The 24,573-nt window shown below is 39.0% G+C and overlaps 2 protein-coding genes across 2 annotated transcripts in view; one reads left to right on the forward strand and one right to left on the reverse strand.

Moving 5' to 3' along the window:
* Positions 1 to 5,518, reverse strand: part of ARSK (arylsulfatase family member K) — a 1,632,787-nt gene extending 1,627,269 nt beyond the window's left edge. Inside the window, exon 1 of the mRNA XM_044064131.1 lies at positions 5,081 to 5,518. Coding sequence (XP_043920066.1) covers positions 5,081 to 5,230 — 150 coding nt within the window. The 5' untranslated portion in view covers positions 5,231 to 5,518. The remainder of the gene's footprint in view (positions 1 to 5,080) is intronic.
* Positions 5,519 to 7,089: 1,571 nt separating this feature from the next.
* TTC37 (tetratricopeptide repeat domain 37) overlaps positions 7,090 to 24,573 on the forward strand; it is a 2,356,248-nt gene continuing 2,338,764 nt past the window's right edge. Inside the window, exon 1 of the mRNA XM_044064132.1 lies at positions 7,090 to 7,193. Coding sequence (XP_043920067.1) covers position 7,193 — 1 coding nt within the window. The 5' untranslated portion in view covers positions 7,090 to 7,192. The remainder of the gene's footprint in view (positions 7,194 to 24,573) is intronic.

Raw genomic sequence — 24,573 nt, forward strand, 5'->3', positions numbered from 1 at the left:
TTCAGTGTGAGACTATTTTGTTTACCAAATGACCATCAGTTTTTGTACAATAAAATTTGAAATAAAATTAAAATAAATCCAAATCATTGTAAAAATAAAGAAGAAAATATTATGCACACTGACAAGTTTAAAGTCTTTATGGTAATTGGGTACAGGCTGGCAAGTAATGGGACAGTGAAATGACTGGGGGGTCCAGTACCCTATCAAGGGCCCCATTTTACTGTGATATATCTCCTAGTATAATCAAATGAGTACTTTTTTAGTGTGCATCTCTCAGAAACTAAGGACTCAAAGTGCACAGCCTATCTAAAACTGTCTAAACTAGTGTTTACAGTACAGATATGTTAGATAGGAATGCAACTCTAAAATAGAATTTCTGTGGTTAAGTGACTACAGTTGAAAGTACTGTCCATCTCAAATGACATTCTTAAATGATACCTAGGGGCATACCTGTCAACTGCCCTTGTTTTTCAGGAACGTACATGATTTTGACTCAAATTTTAGCTGCACCCATCTTAAAACTGGTGACTTTTGGAGAAAAGATGGTGAATTATACTTACTAAATAAATGACAGTAATCAGAGTTACAGACTCCTTTTACTTCATAAAATGTATACTAATTCACATTCTCTTATTCTGTCTGTGACGTCCCACCACTGCCAACCAGTAATCAAGGAGCCTCAATCCTCACCACTGGCAACAGTGGGGGACATTCACTGGGAGATTAACAGGTACACAGACAGCATTTCCAGATGTACCTCTCTGCCTCAAGTGCAATTTCCTTTAAGAGCACACAGAGATCACAGTCATTCCAGGGCTGGTTTCTCTCACTTTCTCCAGATCCCCAGTAAGACTCCCCACTGGCACAGCTACAGAGTTGAGATCTCAGCTGAGTGACCAAACCAAGACCTCCAGCACCCTCTCTGTTTAAACCAGTGCTTCATGCCCCTGCCCAGGTAGCTGACACACACACACTCTTTGAGGTTTGATTTACACACACACACACACACACACACACACACACACACCTGGGAAAGGCTGGCACACATTTGCTAGCTATGCCCCCCTTCTGCCCAGACTATAAGGTAGTTTTCACTGCCACCAGTCATTCCTGCCAGCAACCCTAAGGTCCTTAATCTTACTGTGTGATATTAACACAAATGGTAGTCTGACCAAGAGCAAGGCTATTAGGAGTGGCCCACGCATTGTCACCAAATAAATATGCAAGTACTCTCAAAATTTAAATATCTCTACACAGATCAGCCACAATAAAAGGTTTAAATACATGTAATAATAAATAAGAAAAGAACAAGACAATACTAAACATATAAATATTTACAGTGACATCAGAGTTCAAAACCACTGGAAATATTTAAAATAACACTGCAGTACAGGCTCACACAAATAAAGCAAAATAAAATTCAGACTAAGCTTAGCTATATTCCTGACTCAATCTAAGAGAATTACACTGTTCCCTAGAAACTTACTTCATTAAAGCAAGGCAGATGTGGTGAATGGTTCTTGTTGTTGCTGTTGACAGGTCCATGACAGAATTCAGAATGCTCTCTCTCACTAAGAGACTTCTCAAAATGATATCTAAAACATTACTGCTGGGATTGCAGAATGACATCATTTTTGGTCATTTGACTTCTAGTTCTCATGCAAACCCCCATTGCTGAAGCTGGTAGTATTTAGCATTTACCTGTAAATATACTCATACAAGGGCTTTTGCTCAGATCTTTGGCAGATGTTGGAAGTCATAAAACAATTACATTGATTCATGCTTCCAAAGTAGCAATTAGTTCACCCTAAAGACAATACAGAAAACTTCCTAGTACAGACTTTGTCTGTCTAGCTCCACTGAAACATCTTTATGGTGTAGCCTATAAAGTAATTTAATTTAGATACTTTTCTAAAGTTTGCTGGACTGAGGTTAACCTCCTGTATTCCAGTTTCCACTGTTAAAATATATACATGTGAACAGTTACAACAGTGCATGTACATTTCTGTACTTTTCCAATAGGGCATGCTGTGGATACATTTTAATCACAGCACTTTACAAATACCTTTTCAGCACAAACATCTGCACAAAGCAGTTTGATATGGACATGATGTACAGTTCTAATACAGTTGTAACACAAGCATCTTACATAAATTAGTCTGGTATTCTCAAGTGACATATAATTATTTACAAAATTCCAGCTAGCTGTGCTGGCAGTACCTTCTTTTGTCACACTTCTTCCCCCCCTTTGAAATCTCAAGCTAGTTTTTCAAGTGACACTTGAGAAATGTTGCTTAAGAGGGATAAGCCTATCTGGGAATACATTACCATATACCCTGGCTTGAGATCCCAGATGCCTTTGCATTGCTAATGCTATTACAGTGTTGCACTGTCACATCATATGCCTGCAATACTAGGCTCCACCATAGTAACTTAGGATTTTGCTGGCTGGCTCCCTGTAGCCATAGACCCGTTCAGACTCCTCCTGCCTCCAACTGCAAATACTTAGCACCAGGGCCTCCCTATCATGGTAAGGTTTCATGCTGTTAACATGGTACAATTTGTGCCCCTGCCTCCTGATTAGCAGTTCTACCATGTAGTTAACAGTACTGACCTTACTTACCACTTTGAAGGGTCTCTACCAAGCTGCCTACAGCTTGTTGTGTCTGACAGGAATGAGAACCATAACCTGCTGCTCTGCAGAATACTCTCTAGCTCAAGCATTCTTGTCATACTAGACCTTTTTCTGCTGTTGGGTTTCTGCCAGGTTCTCCTGGATGAGTTTCCTGAGCCTTGTCCTGTGGTTTTGGACATATCCCACAACATACTTCTTGTGGGATTCACACTCACCCTCCCACACACCGTGAATCAAATCTACAGGCCCCTCTCTCTATGCCCATAAAACAACTCAAAAGGTGAAAAGCCTGTGTATTCCTGGGGCACCTCTCTGTAAGCAAACAGCAGATGGGGCAAATATTTGTCTCACTCCCTCTTAAACCGGTCTGTAAATGCCTGTAGCATGGTCTTTAGTGTAGAATTTAACCGCTCTACCAAACCATTAGTCTAGGGATGGTACAGTGTGGTCTTTAGGTGCTTCACCCCACAATGCTTACACAGACAAGCCAGCAGGTCTGACATGAAATTGGCACCTCTGTCAGTCAGTATTTCTTTTGGGAAACATACTCTATTGAAAATCTCTAACAAAGTATTTGCTACCTTTTCTGCCTCAATGGAGGACAGAGCCACCACCTCAGGATATTTGGCAGCATAATCTACTACCACTAGGATATAGTTCTTCCCTGTGGAACTTGGGGGTACTCAAGAGGCCCCACAATATCCATAGCTACCCTCTGAAATGGCTCTTCAATCATAGGCAAAGGCACCAAAGGAGCTTTCCCCTTGTCTCCTGCCTTGCCTACTTTTTGGCACTGCTCACAGATCCTGCAGTACCCTGTTACATCCCTGGAAATCTCATCTGTATAATACTTCTCTTGGTATGCTTTATGCCCATATGACCTGCAATGGGAATGTCATGGGCTATGGTTAAAAGTGCCAGATGGCAGGCTCTGGGCAATACCAACTGCTGTATTCTCTCACCTTCTAGCCCTCCCTCAGGGGTCCACTCTCTATACAGTAGCCCTTTGTCACAGTATACAAATTCCCCCTTTCCTTGAGAATCAGGTTCCTCCCTGGCTACCTCCCTCAAGCCTTGTAATGTAGGGTCTGAGTGCTGAACCTATCTCAACTCTCTCTTTGTAACCCTTCCCAGCTCCCATTCCACAGGATGTCTGGTATCCTCTGACAGCAGTGCCTCACTGTCAGCTTGGGTAGTACTACTCACATCTGTCCAAGGGAACATCAGTACGCACCAGCAGCTGTGGCTCACCTTCAGTCTCACTGCTACAGGGTAGCTCCCTCTCTGAAGTAACCACCTCACCAGTCCTGGCTTCAGTGTGCGGTCTGTCTGGATCCCCCCAAGGCTACCAGATCCACATGCTTGTCTCCAAGCCTGACTGCGTGTAACTGCATGCACACAAGATTCTGCATTATCAAAATCATTCCCTATCAGGACACCTGCAGGGATATTGTCAAATACGGGTTCCGGCGTGTAGCTCCCGAGTCATATCCCTGCAAACTACATCGCCAAAACCAAAAGGCTGCAGCAGCATTTCGTCATAGAGTGGTACAGCTGAAAAGCACAGCCGTTACAGCTGTACCCTATGAAAAGTAATGTTTTAATTCATGGCGATCCCTAAAGGCAGCTACCTGGCTGCATTCTGATAGAGACAGCCGTGCTAGATGTGTTACACATTCCTTATTTTCAAGCAAGGAATGCATTTATTTTATTTTCAGAATACTTAAAATAAATAATAAAAGGCTTTTGCTCACATCTTTGGTAGATGCTGGAAGTCATAAAACAATTATATTACTTCACGCTTCCAAAGTAGCAATTAGTTCACCCTAAAGACAATACAGAAAGCTTCCTAGTACAGACTTTGTGTGTCTCTAGCTGGACTGAAATATCTTTATGGCGTAGCCTATAAAGTAATTTAATTTCTTTTTCTAAAGTTTGTTGGACTGAGGTTAACCTCCTATATTCCAGTTTCCACTACTAAAATATATACATTTAAGCAGTTACAACAGTGCATGCACATTTCTGTTCTCCTCCAGTAGGGCACACTGTGGATACATTTGAAACACAGCGCTTTACAAATAGCTTTTCAACACAAACACCTGTACAACGCAGTTTGATATACACATACCGCACAGTTCTAATACATTTGTAACACAAACATCTTACATAAATTAGTTTGATATTCACAAACGACATAATTATTTTCAAATTTCCAGCTAACTGTGCTGGAAATGCCTCCTTTTGTCACACTGTTAATGTCGCAAATTAACAGTACTAACATTTTAAAAGCGTTCCTGATTACTTCTGAAATTGTCTTTAAGTTTCGTTGAGAGCTATATTAGTATCAGCACAAAACGTACTCCCCGTTACTACAACTGTCGTGGTACTGTAGCAGAAAATGTAATCACATTCAGTTAATTCTTAATTTCAAAAACAATAACTTACAAAGGAATCGCATGTAATAATTACGATATTCGGTCTACGCACTCCAAAATCTGAACTAGGGCTTGCTTGCTTCCAGTGCATGCCCATGGTGATAACACTCCATTTCCCAGAAAACAAGGCAGAAAGAAACGAAACTATTAATATACGCATATTGCTACGGAATCAGTGGGATTCAAGGAATCCGGTACTTTACAAACTGTAACAGTTGGAATTATACATAAATAATTAATTATGCACCACTTTAGTAATCTGTTTCTGCTCTTGTGAAAGCAAACATTTTTAACCGCCAGTCTGGCTTCTCAACGCAGTGCAAAATACGTATGCCAAAACAAAACAGTTTACGCTTTTCATTGAGCACTGCAGTGCACAGAAACTAAAAGTCTGGAACTTCAGACCTTTGGTAGTAAGCAGTAGATGTAAAACGAATCCGGAGAAGGATCAGGGTAAGCACATTGTACTTATTTTACAACAGGTAAATACGAGTTTTGGTTAAAAAAAAAAGTTGAAGCATTAAAATGATGTCAGGTGTGTTATATTTACGTAATTAAACCATACCTCTCAACCTTTTAGCCCATAAAATCAGTGCAAATTCAAAAATAATGGTGGCACAAAGGGACAAAAATAGGGTCAGATTTTAGATATTGCTCTTATAAAATGTTTTGTATTTTCTAAAGGTTTCAAAGTTTGAAACTCAAATTTCTTTATTTTTAGTCTTTAATGATTTGTCAGAAAACCAAGGATTTTATGACGAACAGACCTAAAATACCAGGCAAGAACCTGAACAGTCGCAGTCCAGAAGTATGAATTAAACTCGGATAAGAAAACTAGACTGACAGATGATTACTAAGTTTTAATTAGGAAACTGCTTATCCACAACCATGTGCAAAAACACTACATAAGACTTCGCAATATAACGATTTATAGCTTTGCGATTTTCGCGCAGGAACGGGCGTAGCCTGCATGATTGACAAGACAATCCCTGTGACCTTGCATGGTAATCATGGAGCCATGCAGATTATCAAGTGGCCTCGTAAATATTCATCAGATCGTACTTGGCGCATACCTCTCAACCGGTACCTGTTAGAGCAAGAAGTCTGGACAAAGCCCCCAAAATAGGGACACTTTTTGAGCATTGCTCTTACCAGCTATAATATGCCACGGAGTACTTGATAATCTAATAATCTTGATACCAGACAATAAACACTGTATGACGTCGAAATTATTTATTATCTGTATCCGAAACACTTAACAGAAAAAATAAAAGCAGTTAAAACTTCTATGATGGTGGAAATACGCATTTCCCATTAGTTGAGTGTAGAACGTGCCATTGAAAGTGTAATGTTTCAAATTAGAAACCACTTTCTTGACATCTGGAAAAAATCGCAAAAGTGGGTGGTGCAACTTTTGGTTTTACGAAGCCCCGAGTCTGTCAGATGTTCCAATCTGTCTATGTACCTACCTCTCAAATCGTCCCCGACTCTGCAGAACATCACCCGTGACCTCTAACCCATCAGCTGTTATAACCTAATGAGTCACATCTTGTCACATCACGTATTTTAGTTATAAAATAACCTTTATACTATGAGAAAAAAAATCATACTGCTCAAAATATTTCAAAGCAAGGATTCGTAACTATTATTGACAGTGTTTACTGTGTGCTATACAAACATTACTAAGTTATTGCTCTTTATTCTACATTATTTTCCACTTCCAGTTTGTACATTTTGTCCTGTTAAATCACGCAGTGTGTCACGCATTCTTTCGGGAAAACAGAGTTTACAGTTACAGTAAAGCTGTAGAAAGTAGTCTTTGTATTTCGCCACATTTGTACGATAGATGATGACACTATTAAATATAATATAAAGTATTAACATCTTTGCTAGGATACAGTACAATCAGATAGCAAACAGTGACACTTAAGTAATGTCACTTTAATGTACGTATCCAGAGCTTCTGAAAGTGGGAACCAATGTATAAAATTAATTATGAGGACTGTGAAATTCCGGGCACTAGTTGTCGGAATAGAATTTAGGTAGCACAAGCTATCGGCTTTTTCGGCAGTGCAGAAACATGGGAAAGGTGTAGATGTTGGCTTAGTTGCTATTTTATTTCAGTAAGTAGTACTACTTTTATATGAAGCGGTAGAAATACTTGGTGACTTTATGCTTTTTGTTTGGTTAATGTTTAGAGCAGTATGCAGTTTTCTTAAACAGTCATGACGTTTCTTCTTAACAAGGATTTTATTAAAGTGTTTGGAGCTACAGATGAAGTTGCCAACTGGGCACCCAGTTGTCGGTGTTGGGAAATGTTGATGGACCATAATGTTAATTGTTTGGTTTACTTCTTACACTGATTTGTTCCACACAATTAGTATGTAGCTGTGCTGCAGACAGTGATTTCTATAGAGAGTAGGCTGAACAGCAGAACGTATTTCTCAGTTCTTCAGGTTTGTTTTTTCCTCAAAAAATGCGATTCTCTGGCAAATCAGTGAGGAATGAATTCAGTAAATAATGACATACATGTGAGTTTCGTACTTTATATCCTCCAGAAAATAAATGTTAATGCAAAATCTGTTATTCTGGTAGGTTTTAAAGTTTATAAGAGCAATGCTTAAAATTTATCCCCGATGTTGGACCTTTTCCCCTATTAATTTTGGCTTTGTCCAGATTTCTTGGGCTCAGAGGTTGGAAGGTATGATCCAGAAAGATTGATAATTAAGTCTTAAGACCCGTTGTCCAGTCAGCTGCTACATCAGTAGTAGAGAAAGCCCCTTTCATGCTGCCTGTGACTGTGGAAATAGGGTATAAGCTTGGCTGGTTGGTTCATTTAAAATTCCAAAATGTGAAGAACCTGAGGTAACTGTTGATGTTGTTTAAGGGGCAAAGTATTTGGGGAAAAAAAATTTTTTTTTTGGATGTCAGAAGCTAAACTAAATAATAACTCTCAAGTTGAGTTCATCTTCTGCTTTCTCTCCTAATGTTGTTTATCTGACAAGCTGTGCCTTCGTAAGGTGCCAATTGAAGCATTATATTTCAGTTTTTAAATGGACTTTAGTTCTGGTCCCGCTCCAGGTAGACCAGTGTTCAGGGAGAAAAATTAAACTATTTAACTGAGTTGTTATTAGGTTCACAGGTAAATACTAGGCCATCAGTTGTCAGACCATCAGCAGCCTAGCCAGAATACCCAACAACAAGAGTTACCTTATGCCTGAAGGAGGGTTGCACAAGATAGGTCTGGATAATAATTTGTGAATGCCCAAACAGTTGTCTTCGTTAATTATGAATGTAGCTAAGGTTCCACTTTGCTAAATATATAGAGGTATTTTTTTCCATTGGTGAGGAATATGCAGGGATAAGAACTTATTGTGCTCCTCTGCCATAATTGTTTATTGATGGAACTTGAGTTTCTTTGTGCCTAGATCCATTTGGTCTACAGATTATTACAAATCTGGCCAATAACTTGAGAACAGACTCAAACCCTGTACTTTGTGTGTGTGAGGTAAAGACCTTAACCATTAAGCCAACTATGCCCCATATGTATGTGAAACCCTTAATTCTGAGAAGACATAATAGGTCCAGGGTGTGGGACGTTTCATAACTCAAAAGGCCAAGCATAGATCATTGCAGAGGAGACTGTGGGAAACAGAATACAGTGTTAGTGGCCAGTTGGTTTGGATAGCTAAAGAACTTGACACCTGTTGGGAACCTCTGGGATCTCTCCAACTGCATAATAGGTTTCGACAAGTTATGTACCAAAGTAGGCATTATATTTTATAATGCGCTGGATACGAGATGAGTACAGTGTAAGGAAGACTTCTTTGGTTCTGTATGAGAAGCTGTTTGCTACTAGTTGGAACAGTTAGCAGGATTTTGGAGATGTGATGCATAGAAGACAAGGATTCCTTCACAGGGTGCCTAATGCTGTCATAGCTATGTCATTCTTAAGAGTTTTACCATCTGTATAGTATGATGAGGAATTTACTTTACCAGAGTGGACTATGCTACATATTTTTGGCATTTAGTTTGAAGCCATTGTCTTTGCATCAGTTGTTTTCATAGTACAACCCATCCTGAAGTTCTTTACATTGGCAAGTGCTCGAATAACAGCTCTCAGGTTAGTCATCAACAAATTTTCTGAAACAGCGGTGACAGAACTCCACCATAAGTAAATAGAAACTGAGGCTTACATCATGGAGAACTTTTCAAAGTTATTTTTTTGTTTTTACACTGAAGTCATGTGGTGGTATTTTTTATTTATGTTTTAAATAATTTAGAATCTAGTAGCATCATCTCTTTCCCTTCCAAGATTAGTTATGTGGTTGATGGAAATGTTTCATTCACACTGCAAGCATAGATCGTAACTTATTTGCTAAAGAATCTGATTCAAAGCCATACATGATGAGGCAGGATTAAAGGCCCCAAATTGGGCACTTTTTTTTTTTAAATATTTAATTTATTAATAAAGTTAGTGGAACAGCAGGTTTTGCACCAGCATACATTTTGTGAAGAATAAGAAGTATGAAACTCTGTCTAGTATTACTGAATGACTGTAAATTGACAAGGGATAGGACAAAAATGTGAAGGAAATATGGGACAACTGAGAGCTACCTCTGCAAGTACAGCCATTACTCTGGCCTAAAGGTATGAGAAATGTCAAATATTATTGAAATAAATGATACAATTAAATATAAAAAGCAAACAGAAATAGACCATTAATTTAGAATCTATTTTGTTGAGTTGGGGGATTGCTTTTCTGCTACTATTGTATCACTGGAATCTGTCAAGCTTGACTTGATGATATTGAGAGAGAGAGAAGCATACAGGAAGCAAATGGTTGTGGAGTGATTGTAATTTACAAGATGTGTAGGGAAGAGGAGAAAAGTAGTTTGTTAATAACTGTACAGAACCTGTGATAAGTGCGTTGGGGAGGTGGTGGAGAAATGTCATATTATTCAGGTAAGTACAGATGGTCTTGTGGAAACTGGGAGAGGATGAAATAATGGTAAAGGAGCCTCTCAAAATGTGGAGAAAAGAAATAAGATTGATGTCATAAAGTACCTCTGGTGCTCAGATAGACCTAGAAAGAGAAGATTGCAGAGTGTAATGAGTATAAATGGAATAGAGATCTTCACACCAAATACATATTTCACTTAAGCTATTTTGGTATGAGTAAACTGAGAGAAAAGCAGACAGTTGTTACAGTTGTGTGGTGCCATTTGTGATGCCCTTACATTCACTGCTGCACTATTCATAACTTATGTGATTCTCTGCCTTGGAAGCCCATTATCTGGCTAGTTTACCAAAGCCTAGAATTGCTTTAAGGTATGCTGAATGTTGCGTAAATGATCCTCATGTAGCATAGAGCATAAAGGTGATGTTCAGGTGTACCATCCTCAGAACTTCTTTGTCGCCAGTCCAAATGCTGTTTTAACCATCAGTCTGTTTGCCTCCATCCATTTTATGCCTTTTTTTTTTCTGTATGTATTCCGGTGGTTACTTCTGTTTGCTGAAGTCCTCACCATTGCAGATAAGTACCCAGTTTTTTTTTTCCCTTGAATTTTTTTGTGCTGTTTGGGGGGGGTTAATGTCATTCAGGAAGGATAAATGCCAGTGTGGGAGACACCCCAAAAAGACCACCATGATAAGTGCCTTTTTTGCGTAGGAGCTTCTCACAACCATACATCTTGTTCGATTTGTTAGGCATTTGTCCAGAAAACCCTTTGTAGTAGGCTTCCTACCATTCCCTTGTATCTTGAGAACTAGCATCTTAAGCTTCTTGCTAAAGATACTTTGGATGGAACTTCCCACCCTGAGTGTCAGCCATCAGGGAAGAAGAAGATGAAAAAGGTAAGACCGGAATCTTCTGCTGTCCAGCTTCTGCCAGGTGTTTCTCCCAAGGCTGTTACAAACCCAAAGGCTCGCCTGGCTGTGTTGTTGGATTGCTCTGCCGTGTCTGTGTTGGAGGCCGATGAGGATCTGGAGGGCAGCACATCCGATGAGGCTTTGCAGGCATCTGTTTTGGATGTTCAGGGTGAACTATGGTTGATTGTTTCCGAGGGGTTTAGGGCAGTTCAGCAGGCTCTTCTTAGGGAAGAAATTCCTATTATGGTTGTGGAATGCCATCCTGAGTCAGATTCTACTCCGTTCTCTAGGATGGATGTTCCCTTTTAAAAAGAAACAGAAAACAAAATATTTTTCTTCTGTTCCTAGGGATCCACAAAGTGAGTCTTTTGCTCAGAGGTTATTTAATCCTTTACTGTCATTAAGGGCTCTTAAAGGGGTTTCGGTTCCTGCTCCTTCTTGGTCCTCTTCTACAGTTAAAAGACCCAGAGAATTGAATTCTTCTGAGGAAGAGTTGGATTCTGATGAAGAATCCTTTACTTATTCTACCCATATTCCTTTTCCTTTAGACTAGACTTATGGGTCTGAGGAGGAGGAATCTAATAGTCCAGATGCTTCTACTGAGGAAATTTCCTTTGAGGACACAATCTCTAGGATGATGGAATTATTTTTAAGTGGGATTGTACCCAGATTTCTGATATCCATAAGTACTGTGAGTTACTGCAGATAGAATCTCCTAAACCTGTGGCTATTCCTCCTGTCTTGGCTGATGTACTGGATGTTTTTTCCAATGTTTCTAAAGCACCTGATTCTTTGCCCCCTCCTCCTAAGAAGTCTGGGTTTTATAGGGTGCCTGAAGATTGTTTCTTTTTGTTCAGATGTCCTGCTGCTGACCCCTGTGTGGTGACTGTAGCCTCTGATAAGCCATCTCAGTTGCTTCTTTTGTCCAAGTTACTACCTTCTGACAAGGACAGCAGAACCATGGACAGGCTGGGTAAGAAGGTTTATACCTCGGTTACTCTAGCTTTTAGGGCTATTAATTATCCGACCCATGTGTCTAGGTATGTGTTGGCGGTCAGCTTTTTTCTGATCTTCAGAGTACATGCTCTTTCCTTGCTAGGGACTTCCTCTCAAGTAGTTTGTCTTTCTATCAAATGTAGTTATGATTGAGTGGATGCCTCTCCTAGGGGTGCTGCTTTTGGTTCAGTACTGAGGAGGTATTCTTGGCTCAGGCTTCAAGCTTTCCCCAGTGATATTAAGGCTAAGTTGGTGGATGCTCCTCTGGATGATGAACTTTTTTGTTTGGGGAAATGGCTTCTGATTTGTTTGTCTCTTCAGGACAAGGGGAAGGCCTTACAGGAGCATGTCTTTGTTTCTCCTGTGCCTACATTTCAGAGACAGTGCCCTTCTAAGCCATCCTTTGTTTGTAGGCAATCTCACCCTCCTGCTAAAGGTAAAAAGGGTGGTAAACAGGCTCCTCCTGCTAAGGCCGCTCAGACTGCTAGGATTCAGAAGCCTTCCTTTCCTGACAAACCAGTTGCTGTATGACTATCCACCAGTTCCCAGCCACATTCCTCTTTCTCTTCCTATTTGGCTTTGAGTCATCCAGGATTCTTGGGTTCTGTCCATCATTCGTCAGTGGTACTTCATGGTGTGGATTTCCCATCCTCCTTTTTATGGGTATTCCTCAGCCTCCTCAGGAACAACTTCCTTTTCTTTCCAAGAAGTTCTTCGGGATCTCTTGTCTCCGGGTACTAATCAGGCAGTGCCTGTGTCCCAAAGGGGGAAGAGGTTTTATTCAAAAATGTTTCTAGTGCCCAGAAAAGAGAGCACTTGGAGGCTAGTTCTAGACCTCTCTCATCTAACACTTTTCTGAAGATGCCTTCTTTTCAGATGTTGTCCCTTTAGACCCTGTTTCCTCTCTAGCCTCCTCAGGCCTTTCTGGTGTCTCTGGATCTCAAGGATGCTTCTCCATATTCCAATCCATCCTATTTTCAGGAAGTTTTTTTGTTTCTGTGTTGCTTCCTGGCATTTTCAGTTATGTGCTTTGCTGTTTGGTCTTTCTGCTGCCCTGAGGGTGTTCACCAAATGCCTCACTCCTGTAATTGCTTTTTGCAGGCTTCAAGGGATCCAAATATTTCTTTACTTGGATGACTTGCTGATTCAGGCATCCTCTCCAGAGCTCCTTTTGTAAAATCTTAATTTTACCATTTCTCTTCTTCAGAGCCTGATGTTCACGGTAAACTTCAAAAAGTCTTCACTGACTCCTTCTCTGGATCATGTCTGTCTGGGTTGCAGGATTCAGACTGAGCCAATGCTGGCATCTCTCCCTCCTCCAAAGATCTAACTCTCATTTCTTATTTTCAAACTCTTCTTCCCCTGGCCTGCATTACTGCCTGGGAGTTTCATGGCTTCCACCATTCTGATGCTCCCTCTGGCCAAATTCCACATGATGAAGTTCCAGTGGTTTCTGAATTTGATTTGGCTTCAACACGCACATCCTGTAGACTTTACAGTTCCTCTTCTCCCCTGTCTCAAGAAGGAAGTTCTATAGTAGATTCAGCAGTAGTCTCTGAATCCAGGTCTCCCTTTTTATCCTCCTCTTCCCTCTCAAGGTCTGTTCACGTACACTTCAGATATGGGATGGGGAGCGACATTGGAATTCCTGAAGGTTCAGGGAGTGTGGTCATCTTGTCAACAGAAGAAGCACATCAACATTAAAGAGATGAGTTCTTATGCTGGCTCTTCAGGCCATTCGTCCTCTTTTTCTCTCAGGGGCCTCTAAAAGTATTCACAGATAATGCCACAGTTATGTGGTATGTCAACAAACAGGGGGAACAAGATCTTACTTCTTTGCTGGCTGGCACTTCTGCTATGGGATGTCTGTCGCGTATCAAGTGACTCTTCTGGCAGTTTATATTTCTTCAGATCAGAATATTATGAGCTAAAGAGGGCTAAAGTTAGAGCTGAATTTGTCTGCCAGTAGGTGTGCTATATCTCCTGGCTATGTATAAGTGGCTCCATTAACAATAAGCTGTGCACACAGTTGGTTTTTTTTTGGCTTTGTCCAGTTTCTTTGTGCTTGCATGCTTGTCAGTATCGAACCATCAACCATTGCCTCCCACTTCACCTGCGACTACAAGCGGACGCCACTGCGTCTGGCTGTATTGCCTTTGATGTTGTAGGCATAGCTAAAGAATGCCTTGTGGTTGTCCTTGGCCTAGGTAGCCAAATTTATCTCAAATGTGTCTTTGGTAGACTTATTTGTCTTCTGCGTAGTTTGTTTAGTTTGATGACAGAGATTTTATCCTGCTGGGTGCTACCCTTCCTAATAAGAGTAATGAACGTTTACACAGGTAGAAATGTGTCACACAAGAGGAGAAATAGTCTTAGAGGATCGGTCCTATAGATTGAAAGCTAGAATGAGGAAAATAGATTTTGCATGTTTATGCAGTTCACAGTCTGTTGGCAGTTTGCAGGCAAAGCAAAGTTTTTTTTTATTTATATATATATATATATATATATATATATATATATATATATATATATATATATATACATACATATACATTTGACATAGGCTTGCAGTTATATAAATGAAAACCGAACAACTGTGACACCACTTTAGTTGCAAACAATATACATCACTTATCCATCCAGTCATTGTCCGTTATGTATTGTGGCTCATTCAAATCCTGCCTCTTAAAACCTCGTTCTGTCTCTGCATATATTGTTCCCACAGTTCCCTTTTTTTCTATGTTGTTTGCTGTTTCCCTTTCCCTTTTCTAAAGATTCCAATTTAGTTGTTTTATATCTGTTACTATACTCCCTACTTCTAGAAAAGTTGGTCTAGACTTTGATTTCCATATTCTAGTAATTGCTAATTTGGCAGACACCATAATTAGACTCAGTAGGGCTTTGCTATGTCTAGGCAATTCCGATACTGTAAAAAGTACACAAAACGGTCCAACCACAAACAACCACAAAGTTATGCAGCAGATTCCAAGTCCTCAGCTCGAACAGGGCGGTGTTGGTCAAAATTCCCTTCCAATAATATGGAAACTCAAAAAGCTGATAAAACACAGCTTTATTGTCACGAAAAAATACACTCCAAAAATCAATGGTATTCCTGGTTAAGCGCTTTCATCTGAATCCCTCAGACTTCTTCAGAACCAAGATTATCACATAAACCAGCCCTTTTAAAATTATTTAGGCGCCAAAGTGCCTTGTTAAAATAGTAAAATTTAAAGAGACATTTTATTTTATTAGGCATATACATGCTATTAAACACATAAACCCATAAAATACTCATTTTACTTATGCTAAAAATACAGGAAATGTTTAAAAACTTTTTTTAAAAATAGTAATGATATTTGAATAATAATATTGATTGTGTACACAATATACAGGGATCCTAAAAAATGACAAGAAAATGAAATAGTATATAATGGTTGTTCCCTGAGTAAAAATCTTTGTGTTGTAGAATTATGTAAACAAAATAATGTGTAAGGCCATGTAAATTTATATCATCCCCGGTCCAGTAGTAAAAAAGGCTTAATACTGATACAATCATTTAGACCGGGAGGAGTTGTAGCATCATAAAATATTTGCCACTCACTTTCTTTATATGACAAATAGGTCTTCCAGTTACCACCATATACTGACAATTCCACCTGGTCAATTATTGTAAATTTGAATGTATGGTCCTCACCCTTATCCAAAACATGCCTACTTAGTGCGTTTTTAGTATCTTTTTTCTTTATTCTATGTAAATGTTCATAGACCCTTGTTTTAAGTTTCCTCTCTGTCTTGCCTATGTAGTAGGCAGGGCAGATTGTACAGGTAGCAAGATACACTACCCTCTGGCTATTACAGTTCCCTTTAATACTCCAACACCGGGTATTCAATAAATTATCTAGTTTAACACTGCTGTTTTCGTTAATGTTGTTACACTGGTTACAAGAACCACACTTTTTTGTTCCACTCCTATTCTTGTTAAACTTGGTGTTAGAACTAACCTCTAATAACTTTTTCAAGTTAAGGGAAGTCTTACATATACATATGGGATTGTTCCCTATACAAGATGTAATATTGTCAGAAATATTTAACAATTCCCAGTGTCTTTTTAAAATTTCCTTCACCAGGTTAGTGTATGGGTTGAACATGATGACACAAACTGTTCTGTTGACACCTGGATTCATCTTCTTACTTGTCACTAAGGGTTCTCCTAACAAGGGTCTGTATTTCGTGCCCCAGTTATTTTTAACAAATTGGGTCACTTTCTCAACCATTCTTTTTGGATATTTTCTTTCCAAAAACATTTGGGAAATACCGTCTATTTCTTTTTCCATGATGTCTTTGGTAGATGACATCCTCGCTGCACGAATACATTGTCCCTTAAGGACATTCCTAAAAATATGTTGGGGGTGACAGCTACCAAATTCAATGTAGTCGTTCGAGAAAGTAGATTTTCTAAATATCTTTGAGACAAACCCTTCAGGGGAAGTGCTAATGAAAGTGTCTAAATAAGCAATACCTAGTTTTTCCATCTTGAATGTAAATCTTAGAAATTCAGTACTAGAATTGATGTAATCAATAAATCTCATGATGTCATCAGTCATATAATCTTCCATATAATGAATAGGTCGTCCAAATATCTAGAATAAAGGGAAATATTTTGAAAAATTCACTTGGAAAAAGGAATTGATTTTCCCACTCTAGCATGACCAGGTTGGCGAAAATGGGGGCACAGGAAGCCCCCATAGCCGCCCCCCTGGTCTGCCTGAAATATTCTCCTTCAAATTGAATGTAGTTATGGTCAAGTATTAACCCCATCATGTCCAGGATTAAACTAATTCTATCCCAACTGAGTCCTGAGTACTTTTTTAAGCTGTTTTCAAAATACTCTAAACCTGTAGTGCAGGGAATGCAAGAGAATAAATCCTGGACATCTATTGTTAAATAAGTAATTTCCTCAGTCCATACTTCAGGGGTTAACCTACTCAAAAATTCCCAAGAGTCTTTTATTAAATGGGGAACAATGTTGTAAATGTGTTTAGTCCATTGGTCAATCGTGACTCCAATGTTGTAGGTCTTAGAAAAAGAACCAGCAATAATGGGTCTAAATGGTGGAGTCTCTAAAGATTGATGTATTTTTGGAATTCCAAAGATACGAGCCATTCTTGGAAATTCAGTTCTCAAAAAGTGGTAAACCTCATTGGTGATACGATTGTCCATCAAATATTCTTCAATAACTAGATCAATCCTACGATATCCGATGTTAATCTGATTCAGTGAAACTTCTTCATAATTTCCTGATGTAAAGAGGATGTCATGTATTGCTTTGATGTAATTGACTGTGTCAGAAATAATAATACCCCCACCCTTGTCTGGTTTCATTAATCTAATATTTTTGTTGTTCACAACTTCTTGCAAACAGTCTCTCTCACCTTTGGTCAGATTGTCTTCAAAAGGTGGAGTAAAGACATTTCTCTTGTGTATGTTCTTATGAAGTCTGTAAATGTCCTTGCAAACCATTTTCTCAAACAACACCACTTGAGGGTGAGGGTTAGGAATGTATGAACTCTTTTTACAAAGCCGATGGCCATGTTGGTAACTATTAGAATTGGTGTCAATTTTATCTCTAAATTGTAGGGCTAAGTTAAGTCTCCGACAATATAGCTTTATTTCCTTAACCATATCGACAAAATTGAATTTTACTGTGGGAATATATTTCATTCCTTTGCTAAAAAGGTTGAAAAAATCATATGAAACAAAAAAGTCAGTATAATTGTATACCTTAAACCCAGCAAAGGATGAAACAGACGGTACCTGTCTATTTTTTGTATCATCTGTATTGTAAGGTAATCTGTCTGTATTATTTAAAACGATTCCTTCTTCTTCCTGTGTAATACAACTTAAAAACTATCTAAGGTAGGTAATGTAAGGGTATCCTTCAGAGAATGAAACTCGTTATACCATGATAGTTCCTTCATTTTAGGATCTTTGTCCTTAGATTTTAATATTTTCTCTGGTATTGCTTGGGTGCTGGATGGTATCTCCCCCCTTGAAAATTTGAATGTTCTTCTATCCTTTCACTCCTTTTAATGTAATTCCTGTCAGGGTCTTCATTACCTCTCTTGCTGTCTCTACCTATAGTGGGATGTGACCAGACATATGCCTTATGTTCTCTATATAACCCCATATCCCTATCTAGCTTCTTGAGCTTTCTACTGTATACACTCTTAGCTTTGTTCTCAGCATAAGTGAACTGTTTATGATACAAATCTTGCCAGTCCTCAAAATTAGTATTGTACAATCTCCTCATTCATAGTTTCAACCTCATTTAACAGAACAGAAATTTTCCAGTCATTAAACTTAATTAATTTCTTAATAAAGTGGAAACCAAAATCATCAAACATTCCATTAAATTCACCAATAACTTCATCAGTATATTTTAAACCTAGTGGTAACTTAAAAAATTGGATGCCTTTTGGGACTATACCTAACTTTAAACATTTACCTAAATAGGCATTATCAATTCTTGCACATTTTAATATAATTAATTTTTTACCCATTGAACAAATCTTCTCTTTAATGGGCTCAGAATAATTGTCATTCACATCCCTGTTAAAGTCACAGTTGATACCTTCCGAAAAATATTCAACATCATCACTTAGAAAATTGTTTAGAAAATCATTTGCAACATTAACTTGTTTTTGATTTTTGTTAAATTCACCAAACATGTTACCCTGTTTGTGAGCATACTTATTTTTAAAAACAGGACTCGAGATATTGTCTCTTAATTCTGTACCTTTAATATGCTCCTGTCTCGTGGAAAGTGAAGCGGAATAAGATTTAGTTTGTGCCTTCCTTTTCAGTTTGGCACCCAGTCTATGTATCTCTTCTTGCTGTAAGAGACTGAGGTCAAAAGTAAAGTCACCAGTTGGCGATAAATTAATGTCCGCTTCCTTTGTATCTAGGTCCAAATCTGTTCTAGGTGTTCCGGTAGGTTTAAATGTACCTTGTCCGTTTGGAATATCTTCTTCGCTCTCTGAGGCTTCCAAGTTGTTACGGCTTTGTGGTGGTGATTCCCTAGATGTCATCCGTAGCCCTGGTTCATTAGGTCCTCCATGTTGGATACACTCGGAAAGCTTCCCCACGAGCTCCAGTAGTCTACTGACGTCACTTTGAAGTGAAGTTACTTCCGCACGGAGTATAGTGTATTCGTCCCTGCCCAATGAAGCGGAAGGGGACCTGATATCTGCCATGATCACGACAATGTAAAAAGTACACAAAACGGTCCAACCACAAAGTTATGCAGCAGATTCCAAGTCCTCAGCTCGAACAGGGCGGTGTTGGTCAAAATTCCCTTCCAATAATATGGAAACTCAAAAAGCCGATAAAACACAGCTTTAATGTCATGAAAAAATACACTCCAAAAATCAATGGTATTCCTGGTTAAGCGCTTTCATCTGAATCCCTCAGACTTCTTCAGAACCAAGATTACCACATAAACCAGCCTTTTAAAATTATTTAGGCGCCAAAGTGCCTTGTTAAAATAGTAAAATTTAAAGAGACATTTTATTTTATTAGGCATATACATGCTATTAAACACATAAACCCATAAAATACTCATGTTACTTATGCTAAAAATACAGGAAATGTTTAAAAACTTTTTTAACTTTTTTTTAAAAATAGTAATGATATTTGAATAATAATATTGATTGTGTACACAATATACAGGGATCCTAAAAATGACAAGAAAATGAAATAGTATATAATGGTTGTTCCCCAAGTAAAAATCTTTGTGTTGTAGAATTATGTAAACAAAATAATGTGTAAGGCCATGTAAATTTATATCATCCCCGGTCCAGTAGTAAGGGACAATGTATTCGTGCAGCGAGGATGTCATCTACCAAAGACATCATGGAAAAAGAAATAGACGGTATTTCCCAAATGTTTTTGGGAAGAAAATATCCAAAAAGAATGGTGGAGAAAGTGACCCGATGTGTTAAAAATAACTGGGGCACGAATTACAGACCCTTGTTAGGAGAACCCTTAGTGACAAGTAAGAAGATGAATCCAGGTGTCAACAGAACAGTTTGTGTCATCATGTTCAACCCATACACTAACCTGGTGAAGGAAATTTTAAAAAGACACTGGGAATTGTTAAATATTTCTGACAATATTACATCTTGTATAGGGAACAATCCCATATGTATATGTAAGACTTCCCTTAACTTGAAAAAGTTATTAGAGGTTAGTTCTAACACCAAGTTTAACAAGAATAGGAGTGGAACAAAAAAGTGTGGTTCTTGTAGCCAGTGTAACAACATTAACGAAAACAGCAGTGTTAAACTAGATAATTTATTGAATACCCGGTGTTGGAGTATTAAAGGGAACTGTAATAGCCAGAGGGTAGTGTATCTTGCTACCTGTACAATCTGCCCTGCCTACTACATAGGCAAGACAGAGAGGAAACTTAAAACAAGGGTCTATGAACATTTACATAGAATAAAGAAAAAAGATACTAAAAACGCACTAAGTAGGCATGTTTTGGATAAGGGTGAGGACCATACATTCAAATTTACAATAATTGACCAGGTGGAATTGTCAGTATATGGTGGTAACTGGAAGACCTATTTATCATATAAAGAAAGTGAGTGGCAAATATTTTGTGATGCTACAACTCCTCCCAGTCTAAATGATTGTATCAGTACTAAGCCTTTTTTACTGCTGGACCGGGGATGATATAAATTTACATGGCCTTACACATTATTTTGTTTACATAATTCTACAACACAAAGATTTTTACTTGGGGAACAACCATTATATACTATTTCATTTTCTTGTCATTTTTTAGGATCCCTGTATATTGTGTACACAATCAATATTATTATTCAAATATCATTACTATTTTTAAAAAAGTTAAAAAAGTTTTTAAACATTTCCTGTATTTTTAGCATAAGTAACATGAGTATTTTATGGGTTTATGTGTTTAATAGCATGTATATGCCTAATAAAATAAAATGTCTCTTTAAATTTTACTATTTTAACAAGGCACTTTGGCGCCTAAATAATTTTAAAAGGGCTGGTTTATGTGATAATCTTGGTTCTGAAGAAGTCTGAGGGATTCCGATGAAAGCGCTTAACCAGGAATACCATTGATTTTTGGAGTGTATTTTTTCATGACAATAAAGCTGTGTTTTATCGGCTTTTTGAGTTTCCATATTATTGGAAGGGAATTTTGACCAACACCGCCCTGTTCGAGCTGAGGACTTTGAATTCCGATACTGTATCATAGGTCAAAAAAAATAATCTCCTCAATCAGTCCTATCCACTCGCCCTGCATCACAGACAGTGGTCTGCAGGGAATCCCTAAAATCTACCATCTCAATACCCTCCCAAAAATTATGTTCCCAGCTGCCTCTTTCTTGCCAGTCACACCTCCAACATTTGCTATCCACCTCAGGAAAAATTCTTTGGAGTCTACTTGGGGTATAAAAATACCTATGTAAACACTTCCAGGCAGCAATACTAAATGTTCTAGACTTTGGGAGATGTTCACATATCCCCCCATTGTCTCTTTGCGAATTGCTTATCCAGTCTCTCTTCCCAGTCTTTTATAAGCTGCTCTACTAATTATTCCTTTTAAATGGCAGCTTCTGTTCTCGATTCTATTAAAAACTCTACCAGTGCTGGTCTTTCATTTAGGATCCCCTGATTTGTTTTTCTTTGCCTATACTCTGATATCCATCCTTGATAGAAAAGGCACTCTCTAACCTGCAGTCCAAATAAATTCTTGGCCTCTTCTCATTCTATTACCTTTCCCTTTTTAGTTATTTACTCGCAATACCTTGATTCCTTTGCCAAGTTTTCTCCAATAAAATACATCCCCCCCTCTTGACTGATATCTGTATCCCTAACCACAGTTATCTGTATCCCTAACCACAGTTATCTGTATCCCTAACCACAGTTATCTGTATCCCTAACCACAGTTATCTGTATCCCTAACCACAGTTATCCCTATCGGCAGAATCTCTTTTCTCCATTCTTGTGCTGGTTTAGTTTTTAGAATATTCCCTGCTATTTTATGAGTATAATACTCTGTATGATTGTTGGTATTCTCCTTAATAGTCTGCATCCAAAATCCCAATTTCTCTTTATTTCTTGCAAAGTTCTTCTTAAGCAGTTAGTGCTTTTATTGAATAAAGGATTCTTGGGCTCTTCCAGGTGTAATTGGTGAGGTTGTTTCTGTTTTTAGCTGTGGTCATAGAGAAAGAGATTCGATTGTTTAGTAAGTTCTACAACTTACCATATTTCAAAGCTAAAATGGTCTTTGGGGTATCCATCCATCCTCAACCCCTTTCCCATTTTATACATGGAGTTGGGGTGTCACTTCAGCAGTGACAATCATCTTGAGCCAAGATTTACACCGCCGGATGGCTAGCCCTGCCATGGTAATTCATTCATACCACTCAGTCATGCGTGTCCACACACACACACCCCTACGGGCAATTTAGAGTGTCTAATCCACCTACTGCATGTCTTTGGTATGTGGGAGGAAACCAAAGCACCTGGAGGAAACCCATGTGACCACAGGGAGGACATGCAGACTCCACACAGAAGGCACCCCTGCTGAGAATCGAACCAGAGAACCTCTTGCTGTGAAGTGACAATGCTAACTGCTACACCAGCACAGCCACTGCGGTCTTTGGTGTATATCATTATAACCTTTATTAGATGATGAGCATCTCTTTAGGGCGGCCGCAGTGGTGCAACGGTTAGCGTTGCCACCTCACAGCAAGAGATTCTCTGGTTCGAGTCTTGGCTGGGGTGCCTTCTGTGCGGAGTCTGCGTGTCCTCCCTGTGTTCGCATGGGTTTCCTCCGGGTGCTCCGTTTTCCTCCCACATCCCAAAGACATGCTGTAGGTGGATTGGACACTCTAAATTGGCCCTAGGTGTGAGTGCGTGCATGCGTGTGTGTGCCTTCTGTGGAAGGTTGGGTGCCGGGCTGGCAACTCGACACTGTAAAACTCCACTGCCAGTCATGAGTTGACAGGTGATCTGCTCTGGCGACCCCTAACCGGAAAAAGCCGAATGAAGAAGAAGATGTGTGTACAGCAGATATGTTGCTGAGTGAGAACTACCTGTAGTTAACACTCGTATGGTCACAAAGACATTGTTCATCTCATTGCAAGACCCATTTTCCCTGGTTGCTTTGTTCATGTAAATTTGAATCTCAGATTCTGATGGTAATGCTGAGAAGTTTAATGTTGTGTACGTTTTCACTCAGTATACCGGGTATTGATTTTTTTTTTATTCAGTTATCAAGGCCTGAAGAGGTACCAAAGAAGAAAGTGGCCCTAGCTGTATTTGCATTTGAGATAAGTTCTTAGTGGGATAACCATTCTTCTGACTATTAAATAGTTCTGCAGCTGACATGCGATTGGTACTAGATTATCTGTCTCTGCAGACTACATAGAATTTCTGATAATGAGTTAGATGATTAGGGTAGCATTGAGTTCTGTATGATTTGGGTAGCATTGAGTTCTGTATGATGTGAGCTGAAGAAGAGATCTGTCAGTAATAAGTCACCTAAAGAGTAGAGGTCTGGGGCCTTTGGGGACTCTGGCTTATTAGATTGATGGTAGGGACTCTGGCTTATTAGATTGATACTGGGATAAAATATCATTCTGTCAAAAACTTGGATGCTGTCATTAAAATATGTGAAGGCTAACTTACGGTTTTAGAGCCTATTCCAAGTGAAGCCAGCCGAAAGAACAGGTTGGGATGTGAGACCACATTGAATGCCTTGGAGAGGTCTAGGAAGGGAGAACCTGCTAGCTTGCTTTTGTCGAGTTTGGATCACACATGAAGGTTGGTATTGCTGTAGTGAGGGTGTGACCTGTTTGAAAGCACTGTTGTGTAATCAAGGAGAGGTTGTTTTAAGCTAAATAATATATTAGCATTGTGGCACAGCGGTTACAGTTGTTTCACAGCTTTTGCTGCTTGTTTGGCTTTTAGGTGAGGTGCTTTCTCTCTGGGTTCTACATACCCTCCCTGTGTCTGTGTGGGTTTTTTTGCCAGATACTACTGTTTCCTACTACATTACAAAAATATGCAGTAGGTAAATTGGTGATCTTCCAAATTGTGCATAGGTGTGCATACCATGTATGAATGAGCATGTTGTTTTTCAGTGATGGACTGGCACCCTGTTTGGGGTTAATTTCTTCTGCCTTGCATCCTTTAAGAGCAGGGAAAGGCTGTAGCATGGATGTGACCTTGAACTGGATTAAAAGGGTAATGAAAGGGTGATAGAATGGTTGAGACATTCACTGTTAATGAATACAAAATTCAAGTTTTTTTGATTAGGGGAGAGGAGGGCATTTTTCCAGTATCTGAATAATTCTGTAGAGGTGTCTTCCTTTATGCAGATGAACATTAATGGGGAGTTTCCAAAACTTAAGGATGTAAGATTCACAAGCATAAGCTAGGCAGAAGGTTCAGTTGAACAACTGTGGTAATCCGCAGGGAGGTGGTATAAAGGTAAAGATGTAGATCTGCTCCATGATGTAGAGGATCACTGCCTTAACTGCACCTTAGCAAGTTAGAATAATGATTCTGGTGTTAGAGGAGTTGGTATGATGA

Source organism: Protopterus annectens, chromosome 2.part2 (genome assembly GCF_019279795.1).
Source record: "Protopterus annectens isolate FY-2018-M chromosome 2.part2, PAN1.0, whole genome shotgun sequence".
In the NCBI taxonomy this organism is placed as follows: Eukaryota; Metazoa; Chordata; order Ceratodontiformes; family Protopteridae; genus Protopterus; species Protopterus annectens.